This window comes from Artemia franciscana, chromosome 4, assembly GCF_032884065.1.
Source record: "Artemia franciscana chromosome 4, ASM3288406v1, whole genome shotgun sequence".
NCBI lineage: Eukaryota > Metazoa > Arthropoda > Branchiopoda > Anostraca > Artemiidae > Artemia > Artemia franciscana.
The window spans coordinates 8,728,527-8,753,706 of NC_088866.1; the positions used below are offsets into that span (position 1 = coordinate 8,728,527).

The window sequence follows — 25,180 nt, forward strand, 5'->3', positions numbered from 1 at the left end:
TTTAATTAGAAAAAAAAAAAAAAGTATTAATGTTGTTCTTTACTTTCATTTAAAAAAAAACTTGTTTCTTTTTCTATTTAATTTCTGGACTTTGACTTGAGAAAAAAGGAGTGAAGGAGGAGGCCAAGTTCCCCTCCAATTTTTGATTACTTAAAAAGGCAAGTAGAACTTACTATATGTAAACACAGGTCAAAGTTTGTAACTTGCAGCCCTTCCCACGGGAACTGCGGGGGAGTAAGTCGTCCCTAAAGACATAGTTATTAGGTTTTTCGACTACGGTGAAAAAAATGGCTATCTCAGAATTTTGAATCGGTGACTTATGGGAAAAAATGAGCGTGGGAGGGGACCTAGGTGCCCTCTAATTTTTTTGGTCACTTAAAAAGGGCACTAGAACTTTTCATTTGCGTTAGAATGAGCCCTCTCGCGAAATTCGAGGACCACTCAGTCGATACGATCACCCCTGGGAAAAAAAACAAACAAAAAAACAAATAAACACGCATCCGTGATCTGTCTTCTGGCAAAACATGCGAAATTCCACATTTTTGTAGATAGAAGCTTGAAACTTCTACAAAAAGGTTCTCCAATACGTTGAATCTGATGGTGTGATTTTCGTTAAGATTGTATGACTTTTAGGGGTGTTTCCCCCTATTTTCTAAATGAGGCAATATTCTCAGGCTCGTAACTTTCGATGGGTATAACTGATCTTGATGAAACTTATATATTTAAAATCAGCATTAAAATGCGATTCTTTTGATGTAGCTATTGGTATCAAAATTCCATTTTTTAGAGTTTTGGTCACTATTGAGCCGGGTCGCTCCATACTACAGTTCGTTACCACGAACTGTTTGATAACCGACTCCAACCTTGACTCCAGACATTTTCAATACCGACTACAACTCCGACTCCGTTCAACAAAATTTACTGAAACCCGACTCCAACTCTGAATTAAGATTAACAGAGTGCAACTCCGACTCTAGACATTTTGATATACCGACTGCTACTCCGACTCCATTCAGCAAAAATTTACTAATTCTTTAAATCCGACTCAAGAGTCTTGGATTTTTTCACAGCTTTCGTTTCTGTACAATTTTTCTTCTTGTACTGCATATTTTTAATTGATGGGATAAAATATGTATAAGTCTATGTTACCTTTGAAACATTTTGTTATATATATATATATATATATATATATATATATATATATATATATATATATATATATATATATATATATATATATATATATATGCTTATTTCAGGTGTTTCAATCCTCTTTCTCCTTACAGTAAAAAAAAAATGCGATCGGCAAAGGGGAAGCCCTCAACTTTTTCCCTTGAGCTTCTAGAATATAACAGCAGGTAGCAATATGGTAACTGTTCTCTGTCACTTCCCTAGTTGAAACTGTTACGAAAATTGTATCTTCATTTTCCACCTAACCTATCTGCTTCAAACAGTTATTGCTAAATGCTTGTTTTTTTTTTCTTAAGTGTGTTTTGATCTTGGGCTGCTCAAGTTCAAGTTCGAGATAAGAGTATACTGACTAATTACATTTTTTTTATGCCTGAATTTTAACAAAAATATGTTCTTTATTTCAGGAAAAATACGAACCTCCGTATGTAATTTTTTTTTTCGTAAGTGTGTTTTGATCTTGGGCTGCTGAGATAAGAGTATGCTGACTAATTACATTTTTTTTATGCCTGAATTTTAACAAAAATATGTTCTTTATTTCAGGAAAAATACGAACCTCCGTATGTAATACTGTCTCAGATACAACCAGGGGGAAAAGCTAGCTTGACATACAAGGATATACGACCTAATGTCATCTCTCCGCAAGTTGTTGCTCATATTCAAACAAGGGCCAAACAGCATCTTAGTGCAAGTAAGTTATTGTCGCTGCTCTATTTATCTGCTGGTAAACATGTTTTTGGATTTTAGTATGTATTTTTTCTTGGTATCATTTTCTGTGTTAGAGATTTTCTGTCTTAAGACATTATTAAATGCGGAAAAAACAACAACAACAAAAAAAAACAGCGGGATATATTTATTTAATGCAGTGAAAGATGACAGAGCAAAATAAATTGACTACTTTTTCTTAGAAAAAAAAACTGACGCAAGAACAAAAATTTCTGAACTTTCATCAAAAATATATTCTTCAAACATCCCTAATTCTAGGAATAATTGGGCAACAGCAAAAAATAAAATGTTCCAAGACCAAATGAACACAGGAGCGACAAAAACGAACAGTCCCCTACTAATGACACAAATATCCAGGACATTTCTAATTTACATCTGTAGAAAAATGTATTATGTGTTTTTTTTTTTTTAGAAATATGAACAGTATCAAATATTGTACATAATAAAAATCGATGAAATTTTAACTAACTATTAATGACCCTGTTTTCATATTGGTCTCAATAGCCTGTCTGTTTTTTTTTTATTATTATTTTCTTTTGTTTATCATTAACAGAAATTAAGGATGGATTAACATCTGACGCAAACATCCATTGTTTCCTCAATTCATTCCCATTTTTGAAAGATTCATCATTGTCCGCACATTTTCAAAATATCTATAACAGCCTGACGAACCAAGTGAAGCTGGTATCCATCTTTTTGAATTTCAAATTACTTGGCATATCACGCAATCCTTCCCCGCCAATATTTTTTTTTTTGGGGGGGGGGAGATGATTGTTATTTATGTCATCTTTTTTGTGGTGTATATTATAGAATACTGTATTGTATGGCCTTGTTAGATCTATAGTGCGGAAAAATATGTGTGCATGATTTTTTTTTTTTTTTATATTAGTGGGAGGGTCTGGAACTTGGGTGTTCAGCTACGTAGTGATGATCAAAGCCCTAAAAACAAAATTGAGATCTACTCAAGGGTGGAGGCGGGGCCTTTTTCGAAAGGAGGGGTACCAGTTTAAATAGTTTGCCACTTTTTTGGAATTTTATGTTTGTGCTGTTTAATACAAATGCTAAAAACTCACTGTAGAACCAAGCCGCCAGAAGCCAAAACAGCTTCATACCCTCCTTCTCCATTCCAATCTGTTGAAAGCCTCCCTCTTCTCTCCCTCTCAAGAAGTTCCGATTACCCATAAATATTTTCTTGCCACATCCTTCCACCCCATTTGGGACGTCCTGCTTTTCGTTTGGCCCTCGATTGTTGGCCGACAAGGACGATCTTTGGCGTAGTTAGATAAGTACCTGGAATTATTTTTGTTAAACTAAGAATAATGTGTTGACTATTTAAGCTGTATCTCTAAATAACAGTTAAAATGGTTGAACCGTAAACCATAAATAGGCGAAAGCTTTGGAAACCAAAATACATGTCCATTGATATTGCCCAAAAAACAAAGACATCGTTTGCATTCTGAGAATATTTCACAAGTTTCAGTAGTCTTGCCTTAGAGGTCAAATAATGGTTCCCAGGCTATAGAATAAGTTTATCAAGTAAAATTGCAACAATATATACGCATGTACAGTATGTATTATATTGTATACGTCCATAGATATTACAATTTCTCTAAAGCTAAAACAGGTTTAAAGCTTGTGATTTTCTTATAATATCATTGTTTGACACATGGTTAAATGAAAACGTAATGATGGAAACAAAGTTCTAATTAATGGTGAACGTTGAAAGAAGAAGTTTGTAATACGAACTGTAAAGTCAGCATATTTTGGCTTCACAGCCGGGAGCCATTTCGGCAATGGGGTCGGGGAAGAGACGCAAATCTGAAGCACTTTTAGATTTCAGTCTCACTTCAGTTTGAAACTGTCCACTGCTTGCTTGAGCGGAACAGTCCACTTGAACGCAGTAGCATGGATCAAAGATCAAATGGATCATGGATCAACATGGATCAAAGATCAAATGGATTTTGGATCAAAATGGATCAAAGATCAAATGGATCATGGACCAACATGGATCAAAGATCAAATGATCATTGATGAAAGATCAAATGGATCTTGGACCAACATGGATCAAAGATCAAATGATCATTGATGAAAGATCAAATGGATCATGCACCAACATGGATCAAAGATCAAACGGATCATGGATCAACATGGATCAAGGATCAAATGGATCATGGATCAAAGATCAAATGGATCATTGATCAACGATCAAATGGATCATAGATCAAATGGATCATGGATCAACATGGATCAAAGATCAAACAGATAATGGATCAACATGGATCAAAGATCAAGTGGATTATGGATCAACATGGATGAAAGATCAAATAGATTATTGATCAAAGATCTAATGGATCACGGATCAACATGGATCTAAGATCAAATGGATCATGGATCAATGTTCTTTCTGAAGTAATATACGAAAGTCAATTTCAGCTCACAGACCATTGGTCAAGGTCGATTTGTCGCCATTGGCTTTAGAGAAAGGAAATGTACACAAGGAAAAAATCTAAAGAACTTATCAAAAAGTAATGCTGTACTCATCAGTTTGGCTAGTCGTGCATACTTTCTACAAAAACCGGACAGGTTAGACCGCTACCACGATTTTTTTAATAAGCCAAAATGGGTGGCACAGAAAAAAGAAAGAAAGAAAGGAAAACACAAACAAAACCAGGGTGGTGCTCCACAATAATGAACTGAACTACAATGGTGAAGAGACAGAACTTCGGTATTAAAGACTCAGGGTATCCCAAGATCTGATTGCAAGTTATCAATATATTACGGTTTTTTGCCTAGTAAGTTCTGCCGAATATATATATATATATATATATATATATATATATATATATATATATATATATATATATATATATATATATATATATATATATATATATATATATATATATATATATATATATATATATATATATATATATATATATATATATATATATATATATATATATATATATATATATATATATATATATATATATATATATATATATATATATATATATATATATATATATATATATATATATATATATATATATATATATATATATATATATATATATATATATGTGTGTGTGTATCATTAACAATAATTAAATCAAGTATCAATCTATACCAATCTATCAATGGAGCCAAATGGATCAATCCAACTAAATCAATCCCACTTTGTGATAGCAAGTGAACTCACAAAACCAATGAATTGTGGTTATTTAGTTACATCTTTGCCGAGCAATTCCTTTTTAACAAGAGATTACCGAGATAATTTAAATTTTAAAGAAAATTTATTGCAAAAACAGGAATAAAAACATGATAAATTAGACGACTACCATAAGCAGTACCTAAGATACCCCTGCTCTAAAGATTTTGAAAAAAAAAACTTGTTATTCTTATTGAAAATATACTTTTATCGAATTTTTTGAAAACGCAGAAAAAATGGTCCTCTCCTCCCCACTTAGATTTTTGAGAACACGTTTATGCCCAACACCTTAGTTTTTTGTGTATCGACGCCACTGACCATCGGAAGGTCATATGAGAACGATTGAAACCATAAAACTAACAAATTGCAACCATTTTCTATCATTAAAAGAAAAACAACACTTTTTTGTTATTTTCATTGAAAATCTACTTTTGTTGAATTTTTTGAAAACGCTTAAAAAACGTTCCTCTCCTCCCCGCTTAGATTTTGGTGAACAAATTTTTGCTCAACTCCTTAGTTTCTGTGTATCGACGCCACTGACCGTTGGGAGGTCATATGGAAACGATTGAAACCATAAAACTAACAAATTGCAACCATTTTCTTATATTTTGAAAAAAAAACAACTCATTTTGTTATTTTTATTGAAAACCTGCTTTTATTGAATTTTTTGAAAACACTGAAAAAACGGTCCTCTCCTCTCCACTTAGATTTTGGAGAACACGTTTATGCCCAATACCTTAGTTTCTGTGTATCGACGCAACTGGCCATTGGAAGGACATATGGGAACGATTGAAACCATAAAAGTAGCAAATTGCAACCATTTTCTACCATAAAAAAAAAACACTTTTTTGTTATTTTCATTGAAAATCTACTTTTATTGAATTTTTCGAAAACGCAGAAAAAAACGGTCCTCTCGTCCCTACTTAGATTTTGGAGAACACGTTTATGCCCAATACCTTAGTTTCTGTGTATCGACGCCACTGACCATCGGAAGGTCATCTGGGAACTATTGAAACCCTAAAATTAACAAATTGCAACCATTTTCTACCATTAAAAAACACTTTTTTGTTATTTTCGTTGAAGATCTGCTTTTATTGAATTTTTAAAAACGCTGAAAAAATGTTCCTCTCCTCCCCACTTAGATTTCAGAGAACACATTTTTGCCCAACTCCTTAGTTTCTGTGTATCGACGACACTGGCCATTGGAAGGCCATATGGAAACGATTGAAACCATAAAACTAACACATTTCAACCATTTTCTTATATTTCGAAAAAAAACAACTCATTTTGTTGTTTTTATTGAAAATCTGCTTTTATTGAATTTTCTAAAAACCCTGAAAAAACGGTCCTCTCCTCTCCACGTAGATTGTGGAGAACACGTTTATGCCCAATACCTTAGTTTCTGTGTATCGACGCCACCGACCATTGGAAGGTCATATGGGAACGATTGAAACCATAAAACTAACAAATTGCTACCATTTTCTACCATAAAAAAAACGCAACACTTTTTTGTTATTTTCATTGAAAATCTGCTTTTATTGAATTTTTTGAAAACACTGAAAAAACAGTCCTCTCCTCTCCACTTAGATTTTGGAGTACATGTCTATGCCCAATACCTTAGTTTCAGTGTATTGACGCCACTGACCATTGAAAGGACGTATGGGAACAATTGAAACCATAAAACTAACAAATTGCAACCATTTTCTACCTTTTTGAAAAAAAACAACTCATTTTGTCATTTTCATTGAAAATCTGCTTTTATTGTATTTTTTAAAACACTGAAAGAACGGTCCTCTCCTCCCCACTTAGATTCTGGAGAACACATTTTTGCCCAACTCCTTAGTTTCTGAATATCGACGCCACTGATCATCGGAAGGTCATACGGGAACAATTGAAACCATAAAACTAACAAATTGTAACCATTTTCTACCATTAAAAAAAAAACACTTTTTTGTTATTTTCGTTAAAAATGTTCTTTTATTGAATTTTGTTAAAAACGCTGAAAAAACGTTCCTCTCCTCCCCGCTTAGATTTTGGAGAACAAATTTTTGCTCAACTCCTTAGTTTCTGTGTATCGACGCCACTGACCATTGGGAGGTCATATGGAAACGATTGAAACCATAAAACTAACAAATTGCAACCATTTTCTTATATTTTGAAAAAAAAAAAACAACTCATTTTGATATTTTTATTGAAAATCTGCTTTTATTGAACTTTTTTTAAAACACTGGAAAAACGGTCCTCTCCTCTCCACTTAGATTTTGGAGAACATATTTATGCCCAATACCTTAGTTTCTGTGTATTGACACCGCTGACCATTGGAAGGACGTATGGGAACAATTGAAACCATAAAACTAACAAATTCCAACCATTTTCTACCTTTTTGAAAAAAAAACAACTCATTTTGTCATTTTCATGGAAAATCTGCTTTTATTGAATTTTTTTAAACACTGAAAGAACGGTCCTAAAACTAACTAATTGCAACCGTTTTCTTATATGTATCTTTTTGTCAAGATGCTAACAAAAAATTGCAGAGTTAAGATAGATTATAAAAAAAAGGAGGATGACAATGTTCCTGAGTCTTACTTTTGCTCAATTTGATATCTTGTGTTCTTATAAATGTTTTATGTTGTCAATTAACTAACAATTGTATTAATCTCACGTTCCCCTAATAGCATACTAACTTAAAAATACTTAAAAATATATGTATATAATGGTGAAGAGACAGTTCTTTGGTAACTGAGTACTGAGATAATTAAACTAGAATAAATTCTTAAAATCGTCGAATAAAAAGTTGGGATCGAAAAAAAATAACAGTAAAACTTGATACAAATCAAACTAACTTCAGGAGGTTTTCTTGTGTTTGTGTTAGTCTTTGTACAAAAAAAGATAATAATAAAGAAAATCAAATTAACTTAGAATAACTCAGCTTTTTTCTGTTGTTTTTTTTTGTCTGAAAGAATATCAAACCTAAAGAACATTACCGAGTTTCGGATCATCTTCGTGTCGAAAATTCAGTCATATACAATTCAATTCAGTTCAATTTATTTCCAAAACAGCTAGCGGACAAGTCGAATATTCGTTTAGTTGTCAAACCAAAAATATATAAACAATCTATAGTCAACATTTATGAAATAATTTAAAATAATTCTAATCGTACACTTAAAATCAATACACAATAACTGACTAGTCAAGCTATAATAAAATACAACTAACAATCTAAAGCAGCGGACAAGCTGAATATTCGTTGTGGTCGTCAAAACGAAAATACATGTACAATCCATAGTCAACACTTAGGAGATAATTGGAAATAAATCCAATCGTCAACTTAAAGTCAGTACACAATAACTGACTAGTCAAAATATAATATAACTAACGAACTAAAGCTGTAGCTATTTTATTTACTAGCAGTAACATTAAAAACTTTACAAATGAGGGAAGAAAGCTTTTCAAATATCTGTTTCGTGACACATGGATAGGTCTTATACGAGGTACAACTTCTGCCACTGCCCTTACGGGTCTTTCTCTATGTGGTTTGAAATCAGGAGTCAGTATGGATTGGTGGGATGTGCTGCTCGACACCCCTTTACCAAAAGCAAGCGACAGTTTTTGTCGACGGCTAGCAAGGGAATCTAGGCCAAACTGTTCAAGGTGGGGACTTTGGGCACTTCTGAAATTACCAACAATGACCGAAACCGAACTTTCTCAATCGCTTCCGACTGCTCCTGCGTTAGGCCGTAATGCCAAACGGGGGAACAGTAATCAAGGCAAGACCGTATAAATGAGGTATAAACTCGCAAATGGTTTAGGGAACTAATACCTGTATTAGCTCTCCGGAGCATAATTTTCGTGTGTTTCTCCCATTTTAAATCAGCAGTAAGATACACCCCAAGCAGTTTAAGTTCAGTTACACAGCTGGAAGGAGGAAGGGGAGGGTAAAATTCTGGGTCGCTTTTAAGAAAAGAGAAAGTCAACACAAAAGACTTCTGGACATTAGCAGCTCTCCTGTCATACAACCTCTTGAGTTTTTGTGTGGATGTATGGGGGGGGGGGTAACTGTGGGAAAGGTATGCGTATGAATTTTATTTTTAAGTTCCTTTTTTAGGCTAAGGCTGTGTTTTTCGAAACCTTTCTATTTTTTTTCTCTTGCAGTTTCAAGGAATGTAGCCAAAGGTATACAACCACCTGCAAGAATTATTATTCCTATTCCTGGTTACACTCCTGGAACATCAGCTCACATCCCAACCATTCCAGCATCACAGATTGCTGTCAACCCAGCCGCGGTAACAGGACAGATGCCGGTCCGAGCCCCTTCCAGGATTAATGCTGGAACTATGCAGTTTAGAAAGGCTATTCCCACACAAGCTCCAAAAATGTCAACAGTATGATCTTCAGTCTTATCTAGACCTTTTGTTTTTATATTTACTGATCACTTTATGTGACTAATTGAATTTCCATATTGAGTTTTCCAATTAATCCTGCGCAATTATGGTATTAGCTTGAATCGAAATGATAGACGTCGTAAATCTCTTCGAAATCTCTGTAGTAAAACTTGGGGACAAACTGCTCACTGCCTGCTACTAAATGCTATTAAATCCTACTAATCGGGGGGGGGGGGGGTAAATTATAGTGGATCTGTAAGTACGCTCTAAGACCACACTGGCTATACATGACGTATGAAACCAAGAAAGGAAAGGATATAATAAATGAAAATTTAAATCAAATAGGTGAGAAAACGAGGATTTTGTCAGCCAGTAGCAAAATATGAAGACGAAAATCAAGCAAATATTTCGACTACTGCTACTAAATGTTTTACAGTAAGAATTTTTGCTCTACACAGGCTGTCACCTCTCATTCCAGTCGCAGGGTGCTTGGACCATCGAACACCCCACCCCACTTCCAACAGATTATTTGATGTTCTTGTCCCAAAGAACGATCTCGTGAAGTTTCTAGCTAATCGAACACCTAGGATCAAACATGCTATCCTTTTCCATTACAAAACTATCATATAGGGCTCTTCCCCAATGGTTATTGGGATCATGTGATCCCCTTAGGCATATTTTTTTCAACTTTTCGACTATTTTGAACAAAATGACCATCACAAAATTTTGATTGGGTGTCTTGGGGGGTGGCGAGGTGGGTAGTAATAAAAACACCTTGGATGGAGGCTGATTGCCCTCTTATCACTTGTGACTCTGAAATGGGCTCTAGAACTTGAACGATCCTTCCAAAGTTTCCATGATCACCCCTTCCATATGAAATGACCTAAAAAAAAAAGTTATACATAGAAGCCACACTGCTTTTTATTTACGCAGCGAAACGGCGCTGCATGTGCTTCAGCCGCTGCATTGAAAGACCAAAGTTTATTGAAACTTCCTTCTTCATTTAGAAGTATTGTAAATAACAAATCTTTTTAATATATTCAGTCGTCCCATTGAGAAATAATATTTCTTAAACTCTGTTGGTAACAATCCTAGCTCCTCTTTTTTTAACTTTTTCCATATCAGGATGCTCTAGAGAACATTACTATTTGCAGCAATTTAGCCATATGCATAGATTATTACAGTACGAAATTGTCATTCATTATTCCTGCAATGTTGACGATAAATATAGCCAGTGTTAGGTAATCAGTTTAAAGGCATTACACTGCAGTGTCTATTTAATGTTGCTAGGATTGACAGTATATTAGTTGTAATTGACAGTAGGATATGTTAATTAAAACACAGAATGTTACCAAAAATAATATTCAAGGAACGTATGACATGACTAAACCTTATACAAAATAAAAATATTATGAAAGCATATGCAGTGTTTTGTAATACTATTTAAAATATTTATGTAAAAAAAAATCAAAAGATGTGTAAAATATTCTATGTATCCTGTATAACAAGTTTTTATCGATGTTTTTGGATAGAAATGTTTTTGTTTACCATTTTAGACTGACCAGTCTATTCCCTATAGATTGACCAAATGGACCACTTTGTGGGTTTTTGACTGACAAAAAAAAATCGACTTACCCCTTTTTTGTCGCCTATCTCCTTTACCTCGGGTCTTCAGCCCTCCCAGTTTGCCTTATTATGAACCTGGCCAGGTTAATCATTGGATAATACATGGGTACACCTCATATCAGAATGATTTTTTTTATACAAGCTGTCGTAGTCAAGGATAAATTCCAACTAAATGCCGTTCTTGCTTCCAATAAAATTGGTATCAAGTGGTAGCTGTTGTAGTCAAGGATAAATTACAACTAAATGACGCTCGTGCTTCCAATAAAAATGGTATCAAATGGTAGCTGTTATTGTAGTATTGTAGTCAAGGATAAACTCCATCTAAATGATGCCCACGCTTCCAATAAAAAATGGTATCAAATGGTAGCTGTTATTGTAGCTGTTGTAGTCAAGGGTAAATTCCAATTAAACGACGCTCGTGCCTCCAATAAAAAATGGTATCAAATGGTAGCTATTGTAGTCAAGGATAAATTCCAACTAAATGACGGTCGTGCTTCCAATAAAATATGGCATCAAATGGTAGCTGTTATTGTAGTGTTGTAGTCAAGGATAAATTCCAACTAAATGACAGCCGTGCTTCCAATAAAAAATGGTATCAAATAGTAGCTGTTATTGTAGCTGTTGTAGTCAAGGGTAAATTCCAATTAAACGAGGCTCGTGCCTCCAAATGATAGCTGTTATTGTAGTCAAATGGTAGCTGTTATTGTAGTGTTATAGTCAGGATAAATTCCAACTAAATGACGGCCGTGCTTCCAATAAAAAATGGTATCAAATGGTAGCTGTTATTGTAGCTGTTTCAGTCAAGGATAAATTCCAACTAGATGACGCCCGTGCTTCCAATAAAAATGGTATCAAATGGTAGCTGTTATTGTAGTGTTGTAGTCAAGGATAAATTCCAACTAAATGACAGCCGTGCTTCCAATAAAAAATGGTATCAAATGGTAGCTGTTATTGTAGTGTTGTAGTCAAGGATAAATTCCAACTAAATGACGGCCGTGCTTCCAATAAAAAATGGTATCAAATGGTAGCTGTTATTGTAGCTGTTTCAATCAAGGATAAATTCCAACTAGATGACGCCCGTGCTTCCAATAAAAAATGGTATCAAATGGTAGCTGTTATTTTAGTGTTATAGTCAAGGATAAATTCCAACTAAATGACGCTCGTGCTTCCAATAAAAAATGGTATCAAAGGGTAGCTGTTATTGTAGCTGTTGTAGCCAACGATAAATTCCAACTAAATGACGCTTGTGCTTCCAATAAAAAATGTTATCAAATGGTAGCTGTTATTGTAGCTGTTGTAGTCAAGGATAAATTCCAACTAAATGACGGTCATGCTTCCAATAAAAAATTGTATGAAATGGTAGCTGTTATTGTAGCTGTTGTAGTCAAGGATAAATTCCAACTAAATAACGCTCGTGCTTCCAATAAAAAATGGTATCAAATGGTAGCTGCTATTGTAGTTGTTGTAGTCAAGGATAAATTCCAAGTAAATGACGCTCGTGCTTCCAATAAAATATGGTATCAAATGGTAGCTGTTATTGTAGCTGTTGTAGTCAAGGATAAATTCCAGCTAAATGACGCTCGTGCTTCCAATAAAAAATGGTATCATATGATAGCTGTTATTGTAGTGTAGTAGTCAAGGACAAATTCCAACTAAATGGCGGTCGTGTTTCAAATAAAAAATGGTATCAAATGGTAGCTGCTATTTTAGCTGTTGTTGTCAAGGATAAATTCCAACGAATGTTTTAAGTTGTTTTAATGTTTTAAGTTGTCTTGTATTTAATTTTCTTCATAATTGATGTTAATATTTTTTCAGTGGTTATTACTGCTGAGAAGAAATTGGCAAAATTTTCAGTTCAAACAAATTCACTCTCGTGCAGGGACGGTATTTGTTAGGTAGATAATGTTGTTTTAGCGTCACAGAGACTTTAACATCTCTTTTCTGTAATGACTCAAGGTGGTAACTTAATTAAACAGTGATGTTGAATTGAGGGCCCCATTTAGGACAATCGCATTCTAAAATTGGTCTGATGTATGTGAGTAAGGCAATTTCAGTTGAACTGAAATTGATGAACACTGAAAAATGTTTATTTATACACTGGAGAATCAAATTGATGCAAATAAACAAGAACACCCATTGTCCACTCTGTCTTTTTAAGGATTGTCTCAACATGAAAACCAAAAAAGTTGTCAACAATGAATGTGGATTTGAAAATAACGACCGGAGATGTACATGGGTGAGGGGAAAGACAACACACGGAACCTCTCCTTGGAGGATTAAACTAGAGGATTCTAGGTTTGAAATGGGTCAGTGGAATTAGTGACCCTTGATATAAGTTCATAGAATATAAATGTTTCTGTCAACTTAGAAAGGCTTGGAACTATTGAAATAGGACGGAGGTAGTCGGAAGACTATGGATCTTTGAATGGTTGCAGTAGCAGTTGTAACCTAGTACAGAAGGAACTCCAGCCCATAGTAACCCAAAATTTAAAACCACAACTTGAAAAAAAAACAGTCAAGCGGGGAAGATTCACAATTTGAAGAAGATTCAGTAATGGTAACTTACTGAATCTAAATGGAAACATAGGCTGTCTTCCAAGTCATAGGGAGTACCTGCTCGTGGAGCAGATTGCTCTCGGACTAATAATAGAGGAGATTGGCTTGACAAAGAAAATAGCGCATTCAAACAGTAGCTTTACGTAAAGGCTACCAGGCTAACCATTAAATGTGTCTTTGAAGCAATTACCTTTTTTCAAGTTAGACAATGGGAAAACCCAAATTCTGCTGATGCAAAAAAAAAAAAACTACACAAAACCGGAAATTTGATTATTGTTTTCCAATTTGCCATTTAGTGTTTACTTCATACCTTTTAAAATAGCTATCTATTTTAGAGGTCAGTTCATCTGAATTTAAATAAAGGCAATTAATTAATTTGTCATACTAAATGAAGCTAAAAAATGATGGGTAAAGGAAATGCAATTGCTTATATCAAAATTGTCTGCTGTATTTTGTTTTGGTTACAAACCTCCTAAGACAAAGAGAAATAAAGTCGTATGTATCTCTTATGGAGAGGGGAATTCAAAAAGTGTTATTTTACATCTAAATTTTCTAACTATTCGGAAGATCTTCAAATCTGTATGAAGGGCGGTAATTTACCCCATGGCGTCAAACTATTTAAACTAATAAAGACGTATTAGCGTTTATTGTGTATTAAGAGGAGTTGAGTCTCCTCATATCGCAGAATGATTTTGAATGTATAATTTTTGAACTGAAGATTTTGTATGTTTCAAAAACGATGAAGGGCAGGAAATTTCTTATTGGCTAATCGGTTGTCCCAGTAAGAAAATTCTGATTTTGCTCCTTAGGTCAACCAAATTAAAAAACCTCTGATTTTATCTTTAATATCAGTTTTATTTTTGTAGCAAGAGGAACTGCCTGAAGAAGCAACGGAAATGGAAGAAGATCGGAAAATCGCACCTGTGAATGATGAATATATCAAGAAAAGTGAGTATGCTTTATAAATATACTCTACATAGGTTCATGAAGAAAGGAATTGCTGGGCTTTGGAATAGTCACCAATGGCGTCAATAGACCAAATAATTTATTGCTATTCTGCTTCAAAGTAACACAAAACTTAAAAACATGAAGGTGAGAATAGGAAGGAATGAATAGATAAGATAATGTTTATTTTCAAAAGGCTATCACAAGCTGTAAGAGCCAAATTCACTTTATATGTCACGTAAAGGTAAAGAAATCAAAATTTCAAATTAGTACATTAAGTCAGCTTCACACACTCAACACGTCACAATTAAGTCAAATAAACATTCAGAATAATTTTTATTCAGAATAGAATAGGAATTCTGTGTGAGTCTAAAGGCATAGGTTTATTCTTTATCCTTAAGGAAAGTGCATTAAAAACATGAGGGTGAAAATAGGAAGGAATGAATAGAATAGGAATGGTGTGGAATTGTAAGATTTCAATTGAATAGTTTAGAAATACTTCTTGGAAAAGGACACACGACAATCCTTGTAGTTTGGCTGGTTAAATAGCTACTCATTTTTCTTTGATGTTTCTGTTTAAAGAAACTGCATAGTTTTTCAATGAAGTTGAATTTTTGGCACTTCATTGATTGCATGACACAGTGTACGATTAAAATGCCGTTAGGAATGAATATTGCTTCTGTGTGAGTCTAAAGGCATAGGTTTATTCTTTATCCTTAAGGAAAGTGCATTAAAAGTATGAAGGTGGGAATAGGAAGGAATGAATAGAATAGGAATGCTTTGGAAAAGGAAGATTTCAATTGAATAATTTAGAAATACTTCTTGGAAAAATACACACGATAATCCTTGTAATTTGGTTGATTAAATAGCTACTTATTTTTCTTCTAAGTTTCTGTTTAAAGGAACTGCATAGTTTTTCAATGAAGTAAAATTTTTGCAACTTCATCAATTGCATGACACAGGGGCGACTAAAATGCCATAAGGAATGAATATGACTTCTGTGTGAGTCTAAAGGCATAGGCTTATTCTTTATCCTTAAGGAAAGTGCATTAGACTATTCTTGTTGGACAAGAATTGTTACCTGTATTTTGAATTGCTAAATTGCTATACGGCATCTTTGTGAACCTAGGATAAAGCAAGACAAATTTCCCAGCGAAACGTAGGGTGCCCTTGAACTCAGTGGGAGAATCTTGCAATAAAAGATCAAATGGAAACTGGAACTTCTTGAGAGAGTAGTTTTGAATAGTTTAGGATGGAGGAAGAACGTTTGTAGATATTTTGGCCTCATGCGGCTTGGTACTACAGGGAGTTGTTAATAGTAGCACTCAAGGCCGTATCTTGGAGGAGGGTTGCCGTATTTGAATCCCCTCCCCCTGGATTTTTTGTGAAACTTCTTAAAACGTAATAAAAATGCATATAAACGAATTTTCGATGCATTTTTAAGTTATTTGCACCCTTTCCTCTCCCTCAACCCCCCTCCCCCTGAAAAGAACCCTGGACACGCTCTTGGTTGTAGTAGTAGTCGTATTTGGAATTGTTACCGGTTGTGGCTCATATGGTTCTAGTAGGCATCTTTCTTTCAAATTTTGTGCTTGAAAAGGGCCTTTTAGCTTCCACTACACCTCTGTCTATGATAACATGAATGAGAAGTTACAAATATGACTAATCACTCCTCGTTTCTAGTTCGCCATTTCGGGTTTCACCTGCTTCACCCAGCTCTTTTTTTTAGCAATTCAACAAGCGCTAAGTGGTAAGAACATAAACCCTGTTGATCAGAAAAGACTCCGGAACTTCCTCGAAAGGGAAGACGGCGATTTTAGTAATTATACACAGGCGGAAATCAACCGACTAAAAGGCATTAGAAAAAGGAAACTTTCAGAAGAAGAATGGGACGAAGAAAGAGTGCCTCTAAAAGCTCGAAAAACTGCCCCTCCTGCGATGAAGTAAGTAGGGATGTCATTATGCACATCTAAACCCATTCTTTACACCGGTTTGGCAAGGCTGTTTCCAGAAATATTATTAAAATTATATTCCCCCCCCCTCCACTTTTTTCCAGAAATAAGTTTTGTTATTGTATGTGATTGTAATGACCGTCTCCCTCTGATAAAAGCTTTGCTTGACGTCTAATCAAAGAGAAGGTTGCATGACAGGTGCAAACAGGTAACACTTTAAAACGGTTTTTATTGTTGTGAATATTTAAAAAGTTTTTTGCTGAACACTTGACAACAAAAATTTGGTCGAACTATTTTAGTTTCTCTTGATAACATAATTGTCAACAAAGAGTTTGCACGAGGCGGCTCTTTGACATATATTAGATTGTATTCTCTCCTGTAATCCCGGTCTCTTGCATGCAAGTAGGTCATTTCTACGGATAGAGAGACTTAGTCTCACCTGTCAAGTGATCTTAGAGCCTTTGGTGGTTTGCCAAAATGGACCATCAGATTAAATGGTTTACGTTGTGTCTTAATTTGTGTTTTATTGTATTGTATCAGATGAACGACGCTTCTTGACTACTAAGGTCCCCGCGTCGGCCCTGCAGTGCATTTCTGCAGCGTGATTCGATCTCTGGGTTCGATCTTAATTTGTGTTTTATTGTATTGTATCAGATTAACGACGCTTCTTGACTACTAAGGTCCCCGCGTCGGCCCTGCAGTGCATTTCTGCAGCGTGATTCGATCTCTGGGTCCCGTATTACCAAGCAAAGGTAAAACCCACTGCGCCACCACAGGACATTTGTGTTTTATTTCCTTTGTACCTAATTGCTTTCAAACTAAGGATTAAGCCTTACTTATGTGTCTTATTCTGAAAATTATATTTTAAGGCGTTGTGTGCACTAATAACCATTAGACTTGAAACTACTGTTTAAAATGCCTGAAATGAAATAATGCTATGAAATGCTGGTGATTAGAAAGATCAGAGCATTCGTAAAACTTAATTTGGTTCAACTATCCCCTTCAGCATTCTCCGAAATTTTAACCAACCCTTAGGAACTAGTTGAATGTAAAATTGCTTGATAACAAGTACTTAATTAGGTTGTAATATGGTGTGAACAGCCATCTTGATCAGGTCTTGTAAACAACCACCTTGTAATTTCTCAGCTGATGAATGTGATGGTAATAAACTGAAGAATTGGAAGTAATGTAATAGAAAGTAATACCTTCAGTTAAATGATAATTATTTGTTTCTGACTAGATCATAGTACAAGGAGGAGGGAAACTTACAGGGACCTAGAAATCCAGCTGAAGTTTTTTATTGTACCCATTTTCCCCAGGAGTAGGGGGAAAATGAGCTCTTCCATGCCTCTCTCTTGTTATTTTGTATGCTTATACGGAAGAGAATAATGGAAGACTGATACTGTTCATTCTTCACGGATTATAGCTGAAATTTTACAATGTCAGTAGTCACTGGAGTACTGTGTGAGACTTGAATGCAAATACCCTGAATGCGGCAAACATTCAAGGATACCAAATACTTCAGAAAAACAGATTGAATAATCAGAAAGGAGGACTTGCATTCTACATTCATATTTCTTTGCATTTTGAAGAAATTAAAGATTTTGACTCTCTATATGAGGAAATGCTGTTCGAATTTCTGGTTATCGAAGTCACTATAGCATCTGAGAAGGTTCTTTTATGCATGTTGTACCGCCCCCCTAGTTTTAGACAAAGAAATATTTGGATAAATTTGAAGAATTTGCTAAGATGTTGGTCAGTTCCAAGAAAAGAAAAATGATTCTCATGGGAGACTTTAATATTGACACTTCTTCAGTAAGTCATGACTCAAGTACTTCTGCGCCTTCGAGTACTCTGGCTACAGACTTCCCTACTACATCATTGGCTGCTGGCTTTGTTCCATCCTTCTGCGATTCCAACTCGGGTTACAAATCAAAATGTATCTATTATTGATAATCTGTTGAATTTTGTAAATTTCCCTGTTGAGTCGTGTGACGTAATACTGACGGATGTGTCTGATCATTTAATTCTTATGAGCGAGTTTCTCCGATATTCTGGTTAAAAGGGCCAAATAAAAAAAAATCAAAGGAAAGGGCCAAATGAAAAAATTGGTTTCAGGTCTTCATACTCTACAGAACATGCAATATTAAAGCTAATCCAGTTTTTGAATGATGCCATGGATAAAGGTCTTCTACCTGGAACAATATTCGTTGACAAAAAAGCTTTCGACACTATTTCTCATAAAATTCTACTATCTAAGCTACTTAATTGCGGTGCTAGAGGACAAGCGAGTCTCCTAATTGAATCTTACCTCAAGGACAGAAAACAAATATTGGATGCAATGGCTACATTTCAGATGAGGAAAACCTATCTAATGCTGTTGGGGTACAGCCAACTCTACCTGCGACATAGATCATCAATCTCTAAAATCGAATCCCGAATTATCACTGAAAAAGATGCTTCACTGTTTCCATTGTAACAAATTGGTTGTCAACACTTCAAAGACTCTCTTTATGGTTTATTTTCAGGAACTTCTACTGCAGTACCAACGTTACAAGAGGTTAGATCTGCAACCAGATAGTTTAGTCATTTTTTCAAGGCCCTCCCTCAGTCCGACCATATAATACTCGTTGTCCTTTAAGTAAGTTTCCTGTGCCTTTCATTGTCTCCGAACGGTCTAGATTTTCGCCTAAAAATATTATTACAAATTATTGGAACACATATGAATCTTTTTTTGATCAGAGTCTATCGCTATTAACATTAAAAACTAAAATCAAATGCTCTTCTAATTAGTAAATATTAATTTGTGAGTAGCTCCCGGCCGTTTAGCTATTGAATAAATAATGACAATAATTTTAATAAATGTTTTTTGGTATTTATTTTTTGGTGTGGGATAGAGGGAGAAGTGTGATGACATCCGTTTCTTCTGGGTTTGTTTGTTTATACCATTTGTATTGTCGCCCGGCTCTCGAGCCAGTCTCCTTGCCGGGGATGTTATGTGAATAGTTTTAAATATGTATAGTTAAAGAATAATAAAGGAATTTGAACATGAAATGCCCTTGTCAAACATTCTTTATTGTTGCAGTATTCGGCTATCTGTGTTCCCTACAACTCAAGCAGTTAAATAACTCAATACGAACTAGTATAATGTCAAACCGCTGGCTTACTGGCTCTTGATTACGGATAGAAATGAATTCTCGGCTCTCCCTGGTGCTAGAACTCTAATGAGTTGTGCTAATTACGGTCCTTGGTCACGGGGGAGACAATTTTAAGCCGTTTGGGATCCCACCAACAGCCACCTCAACAACAGCCAGCAGTCTGTGATACACAGCTAGTGTTTTCTGTGGCTGCTGGTTTGTTGTGGCTGTTTGCTGGTGGCAAAAAACACCAGACTGTGATGCACAGCTAGTATTTGCTGTGGCTGCAACGACGTTTTTCCACCAGGGAAGGGTTTACATTAGGTTATGTTAAGGGCTTAGCCTAACCTAACCTATTACATCGAAGATAAAATCAGCGACATTTGTTCGTGAAGTATCCGAAATGACATTTCAAAAGTCTACAAAAACAAATTAAGTATATTGCAGACAGATTAGCAAATGGCAGACATACTGGCTATTATCACGTCAGTTGGTTCGTTTATTAAAACTAAAGCCAACACTAAATTTTGTTTTTCAATTTTCTCTGTTGTTTGTTTTATGGACTCGTTTTATTCAGCTTATGAAATCTTCATCATTGTTACCAGGAAAAGTAGCTAAATTTATTTTTAACTCAGGCTTGGTGGTGACAGAGGCGTAGGTGTCCCTGGATCGACTGCTGAAAGAGAAGAAAAAGAGCGGATACGAAGTCTGAAGGCTGCACGAAATATGGAAGCTAAGCGTCACCGAGTGGTAATAGCCAAGTTGAATACTTTGCTTCAAACAAATACAAATCTTCTCAAGAAGGATGTTATAAAAAGGAAATCAGAAGCTGAAAAGCGAATGAATGCTGAAGTCAGGGTAAGTATGATATTTTTTAGTGTCCTGTTAATATTTTATAGTATTTTTTTTTTACTTTATTATTTATTATTGTTACTGACTTATTTGTTGTGCATTTGCTGCTAGCTCTAAAGAAAAGAACTTGACTATTACTTTAAAACGTGAAGCAACATTTTCTCCTGGGATATATTTTAGGCGTCAGATGACAAACAGGGAATTCTGATTGACCCATTGTTAGAAATTAGCCAATCAGGCATCCGTGAAAAAGAAAAAAAAAGAAAAGAACTTTACCATTACTTTAAAACGTGAAGCAACATTTTCTCCTGGGATATATTTTAGGCGTCAGTTGACAAACAGGGAATTCTGATTGACCCATTGTTAGAAATTAGCCAATCAGGCATCCGTGAAAAAGAAAAAAAAGAAAAGAACTTTACAATTACTTTAAAACGTGAAGCAACATTTTCGCCTGGGATATATTTTAGGCGTCAGTTGACAAACAGGGAATTTTGATTCACCAATTGTTAGAAATTAGCCAATCAGGCATCCGTGAAAAAGAAAAAAAAGAAAAGAACTTTACAATTACTTTAAAACATGAAGCAACATTTTCGCCTGTGATATATTTTAGGCGTCAGTTGACAAACAGGGAATTCTGATTGACCCATTGTTAGAAATTAGCCAATCAGGCATCCGTGAAAAAGAAAAAAAAAGAAAAGAACTTTACAATTACTTTAAAACGTGAAGCAACATTTTCGCCTGGGATATATTTTAGGCGTCAGTTGACAAACAGGGAATTTTGATTCACCAATTGTTAGAAATTAGCCAATCAGGCATCCGTGAAAAAGAAAAAAAAGAAAAGAACTTTACAATTACTTTAAAACGTGAAGCAACATTTTCGCCTGGGATATATTTTAGGCGTCAGTTGACAAACAGGGAATTTTGATTCACCAATTGTTTGAAATTAGCCAATCAGGCATCCGTGAAAAAGAAAAAAAAGAAAAGGACTTTAACATTACTTTATAACGTGAAGCAACATTTTCCTCTGGGGTATATTTTAGGCGTCAGTTGACAAACAGGGAATTTTGATTGACCCATTGTTAGAAATTAGCCAATCAGGCATCCGTGCTGAATCTTAAATCATATTAAAACGAAATTAGGATGAACTGTTATAAAGAAGCTGAATACTATTAACAGGAAACCAATTTATTTTTGGTTGAATGAGACTTATTGAAGTCTGATGCACAGCTAATTGACCCAATATGCTTAAAAAGCCATTTAAATTATCTAAAAGTTTGTCGAGTGACAAACATAAAAAAAGTTTATGCTCTCTTGTAATCATCAGAAAAACAACTGACGCTAACTTCAGGCTCAGGTACTCGGGGGGTAATGTCATATGGGTTTTTTTTTTCAGAATAGCGGTTGGCTGTGTGTTATGGACTCTTGCATGTTATATGCATTAAGATGATAAAATATAGTGGAAAACGGTAAATGTTGTAGCCAAAAATAATGTGTTAGATTCTAGGCTAAAAAATACCAGCATTTTCACATTATTATGACACTTGAAAGTAATTTTATGAAAAAGATGTCAGTTAAATAATTGGAATTGGATCTGGGAAGCCTCTCGATTGAAATCAGTGAATGATCTTTGTATTTATCTGATTTCAACAAAATGCAGCATGCACGCCCATCTTCTAAACTTAATCTGTGAAGTTTCTGTTTGTAAATGGGCTGTTTCAACGATTTACCCTACTTGTCCGTAGCGTTGTGTGAATCATCACACAAAGAGATATATTTTAAAGACTTTTGACCTACAGAAATTCTGGAAACTTGATTTGATAGTACAAGGGTTGAGAGCAGAAAAGGTGGACGGGGGCCCTTGGACCCCCCCCCCCCCCCCTGTCATTTAAATCTGCACTATAACTTAGAATTCGATACCAAATGATCCCTCTGGGATCTTAAAATGTAAGTGCAGTAAATTCGGTGTTCTAACAAAAAGTAAATTTTCATTTAACAACTTCTTAGCTATGAGAATGAAACTTAAGGATTAATCAACTTAAGGTAGATCAATTTTTAGGTATTTTAGATAGATCAACTTTCAGGTATTTTAGGTTGATAAACTCTTTGGTATTTTAGGTAGATGAACTTTTAGGTATTTTAGGTAGATCAACTTTTAGGTATTTTAGGTAGACCAACTTTTAGTTATTTTAAGCTGATCAACTTTTAGGTATTTTAAATAGATCAACTTTTAAGTATTTTAGGTAGATCAAATTTTCGGTATTTTAGGTAGATCAACTTTCAGGTATTTTAGGTAGACCAACTTTTATGTATTTTAGGTTGATCAACTTTTAGGTATTTTAGATAGATCAACTTTCAGGTATTTTAGGCTGGTCAACTTTTAGGTATTTTAGGTAGATTAAATTTTCGGTATTCAGGGTAGATCAACTTTTAGGTATTTTAGGTAGATCAACTTTTAGGTATTTTAAGTAGATCAACTTTTAGATATTTTAGATGGATAAACTTTTAGGTATTTTAGATAGATCAACTTTTAGTTATTTTAGGTAGATCAACTGCAATCCTAAAGCTTAACCCTGTTATCTCTAAATAGAAAAAAAGAATATGCATTGAATGGAAAAATTGTGTTTACCAAATGTTGTGTTCGAAGTAAGGGTGCAACCCACTTGTTGCAGACCAAGAAGATACTGCATGATGTACATGGAGGTGACCACTTGTCTCTTCTGAAACGAATAGACAACAGTTAGTTGCATAAGAAGTTGAACGTGCGAAAACCCCCCAACTTGATTCAAAAAGACATCCTAAATTTAAGTCTAGTAGAGATGTCAAAATTTAGCGCATTACTTTTTGTGGAGTAGTTTTATACCTATGTTCTCTTTTTTTTTATTTATTTTAGAACTTTGTAATACTGTAAGTTTTGGTTACTATAACAGCCACGTTATAAGATAATATTTATTCAAAAGCATACAATGTATACCTGGTACTAATCCCACAAAAGGTCCTAGGCCTCTAAAGGAGGGGAAGACATACAATTCAATTAAAAAATAAACCAACAGAAAACAAAGAGTATAAAGATTAAAACATCACTCGCAAAAAAAACTGTTATGTTGTGGCAAAACTTTAAACATGATAACTTACTACCTTATTCATTTCTGATATATTTGGGCTTACTACTTTACAAAACTAGATGCTTTTAGCCTTTTTCTCATAATCGGTATAGTTTCTCCTAATCTTTCTTAGTTCTTTTTATCATAATCTCATAGTCTTTTTCTCCTTCTCTGTATAGTTTTTCTTAATACCTTTTCTTGTAATCTCGTAGTATGTGTCTCATAATGTGTATAGTTTCTCAGTCTTATTTAGTCCTTTGTCTTGTAATTGGAGTCCTCTTTCTTGTCATTCACTTTTTTTATAATATTAAAACTATAACTATTTATCAACTATTGCTAGAATTGTTCATTTGTCAGGTTTTGAACTTCGATATTTCAGTTATGATCATTCGATATTTAGTAACAATTCTGACTCTTTTATTCTTCTATATATTCAAAATCCTTATGTGCAATACCAATATCCATCTACCCTGGTGGGTTTTTAATTTTATGCATTTAGAATGTAATTTTATTTTTTATAGTCTCGAACTATAACCGTATTTTCTATAATCTATTATCGTATTATCGGTTAACTATTACTGTATTATTGTCTCGGTAATAACTATTACCCTTGATTAACTCAATTGCATTTTCTTTCTTTTTTTTCTTTATTTGTTTGTTGTTGTCTTTTTTTTCTTTTTGTCGCAATTGGCTGATGGTCTAATACAGTGAAGAAGTATACGCGTTCACTTGAATCATGCTGTCAAAACGCAAACAGAAAAAAAAAAGTTGAAACAGAACCCTGAGTAGGAAAACGAAATTCAAATAACCCTATATTGCATAGCCGTCAAAACATAAACCATCAAGGACGATAAAACCGCCAACCGAAAACTTACAGCCGTCAAAACGCAAACAGGAAAAAAAATGGAAACAGAACCCTGAGTAGGAAAACGAAATTGATATAACCCCATGTTGCATAGCCGTCAAAACATAAACCATCAAGGACGATCAAACCGCCAACCGCAAACTTACAGCCGTCAAAACGCAAACAAAAGAAAAAGATGGAAACAGAACCCTGAGTAGGAAAACGAAATTGAAATTACCCTTTACTGCATAGCCGTCGAAACGCCAACTGTCAAAGACACTAAAACCCTCAAAACACAAACCGTCAATCGTAGACCTTGCAGCCCGAAACACGAGCATAAGAAAATGGGAACTAAGCACTGACTATATTTAGACCTACGAAAAAAACCATATATGAATCTTCCACATAAGGTAATAATATTAAGAAAGATGCGTTTTTTAAAGGCGCTGTTGAAGTATTTCACCATCAACCGATCATAATAAATTAATTTTATACATTCATAATACATTTTGAAATCTGTATAGTTGTATTTTGTTGGCAATGTTGCCCAAGTGACATCTCTGCTAATAACTTTAAGCTGCAATTGACCTTGAGCAAGTTAGCCGCACCAAAAGATTAGATTGCTCAATCTCCCTATTTCTTTATCGTCATTAGCAG

At 34.6% G+C, this 25,180-nt stretch overlaps 1 protein-coding gene across 1 annotated transcript in view; it reads left to right on the forward strand.

The window, feature by feature from the left end:
- LOC136025688 (nucleosome-remodeling factor subunit NURF301-like) overlaps nucleotides 1-25,180 on the forward strand; it is a 168,606-nt gene that overhangs the window by 127,579 nt on the left and 15,847 nt on the right. The window contains exons 24-28 of the mRNA XM_065701666.1: nucleotides 1,732-1,879; nucleotides 9,281-9,510; nucleotides 14,559-14,640; nucleotides 16,367-16,580; nucleotides 20,362-20,584. Of these exons, the coding sequence (XP_065557738.1) occupies nucleotides 1,732-1,879; nucleotides 9,281-9,510; nucleotides 14,559-14,640; nucleotides 16,367-16,580; nucleotides 20,362-20,584 (897 nt within the window). The remainder of the gene's footprint in view (nucleotides 1-1,731; nucleotides 1,880-9,280; nucleotides 9,511-14,558; nucleotides 14,641-16,366; nucleotides 16,581-20,361; nucleotides 20,585-25,180) is intronic.